The 1558-nt window shown below is 57.1% G+C and overlaps 1 protein-coding gene across 1 annotated transcript in view; it reads right to left on the bottom strand.

Annotated features, from left to right (window-relative positions):
- Window positions 1–367: 367 nt before the first annotated feature.
- TTC24 (tetratricopeptide repeat domain 24) overlaps window positions 368–1558 on the bottom strand; it is a 6604-nt gene continuing 5413 nt past the window's right edge. The window contains exons 6-8 of the mRNA XM_021709080.1: window positions 1355–1456; window positions 1144–1240; window positions 368–449 (exon numbers count right to left, since the gene is read on the bottom strand). Coding sequence (XP_021564755.1) covers window positions 368–449; window positions 1144–1240; window positions 1355–1456 — 281 coding nt within the window. The remainder of the gene's footprint in view (window positions 450–1143; window positions 1241–1354; window positions 1457–1558) is intronic.

Here is a 1558-nt window from a genome sequence, read left to right as displayed (position 1 = left end):
CAGGCTCTTGCTAGGTCCTCGAACTCCTGCCCTCAAGCGATCCTCCTGCCTTGGCCTCCCAAAGTACGAGGATTACAGGTATGAGCCACCATGCCTGGCCAGAAGTCAGTTTTTAGAACTACAAAGGTCCTAGCACTTATGAAGTTTGGATCCAGAGAGAAAAAGGAAACCCACCACCATTTTCTTGTTTTCTTTTACCTACGGAGTCCAAAAATCCCAATGCAGAGCTAACAGAACCTCTCGGTGTCCTGCCTCCTCTGGCTGTGCTGTGTTCCAGGTCCCTGTAGGAAGAAGTAGGGTCCCGGAAACCCCTGGAGTGTGTGTGGGGCAGGTGTGGCAGAGGCAAGGGCTGTGGCCACAGGTGATATCACATGATGGTGCAGAAGCCAGATGTAGTGGGCTTCCTCTGAGGGCTCCTGCTGAGGGCTTCCCTGGGCCACGTGGCTGACCTGAGGAGGCAGGAGGGAGCTTGGCACTGAAGGCAACTTGGGAAAGAAAGGGAGGCAGCCAGCCTGGCTCCAGCCTCCCGGGCCCTCACCTCTGCTGGTGGCCTCCAGGGCAGAGAGGAGGAGGCTTCACCACCGCCCTCACCCCCTCCCCCATTCTGCAGGACTCTCCCTTCCTCTGAGGCACCGGCAGGCCATGCAAGAGCCAGGGCCCACCATGGACCTCCGGGATTGGGGAAAGGTTGTTCAGATTGCTACAGGGTAACGACAAAGAGGCTTGGGACCAATATCCCAAGCACCAGAACACAGCTTTCATGGTGGTCCATTAAATCAGGCCGGCCAGGCTCAGTGGCTCAGTCTGTAATCCCAGCACTTTGGGAGGTGGAGGTGAGTGAATTGCCTGAGCCCGCGAGTTCAAGACCCACCCAGGCAACTTGGTGAGACCTCATCTCAACAATAAATCAAAAATTAGCCGGGTGTGGTAGCACACGCCTGTAGTTCCGGCTCCTTGGAAGGCTGGGGCGGAAGGATCGGCGGAGCCCAGCGGGTAGAGGCTGTGGTGGCTGGAAGTGTGTCACTGCCCTCCAGTCTGGGCAACAGAGTGGGACTCTGACTCAAAAAAAAAAAAAAACCATGCCAAGACACATCTTCCACGTGCTGTGCCATTCTTTAGGCCTCCTCTGTCCCAGGGACCCACCTGTTGGCTTGAGGGCCATCGGGTACCAGGGTGCCAGGGTACTCCACTCTGGGAGGGCCTGGACCTCCAAATGGAAGACGGGCCCCCGGTCCTGGACCTGGATGGAGAGAGACAGACATATACATCACAGACTGCTCTGCACCAGGAACCATTAGAGTGGAAAAGAGAAACATCTAGAGAGCCAGGAGGGGCTGGGGGTTGCACTGGTCACTATGCACGGAGGGTGCCAAGGACCGACCTCTCCAGGGTTGGTGCTTGGTACACACGGGCCGACTAGAGGGTAGATGGTGGGAGTGATTCAGTGTTCCTGGAAGGAAACGCACGAGAATGACATGGGTTCAAGTCAACTCAAGAAGTAGCAAGGGGCCGGGCTCGGTGGCTCAGCCTGTAATCCCGCGCCTTTGGGAGGCTGAGG

Source organism: Carlito syrichta, unplaced genomic scaffold, assembly GCF_000164805.1.
Source record: "Carlito syrichta isolate Samal-C Ts95f unplaced genomic scaffold, Tarsius_syrichta-2.0.1 Scaffold156294, whole genome shotgun sequence".
Classification (NCBI taxonomy): domain Eukaryota; kingdom Metazoa; phylum Chordata; class Mammalia; order Primates; family Tarsiidae; genus Carlito; species Carlito syrichta.
The sequence above is the reverse complement of the archived record's forward strand: the minus strand, read 5'-3'. Positions and strand labels throughout refer to the sequence as shown.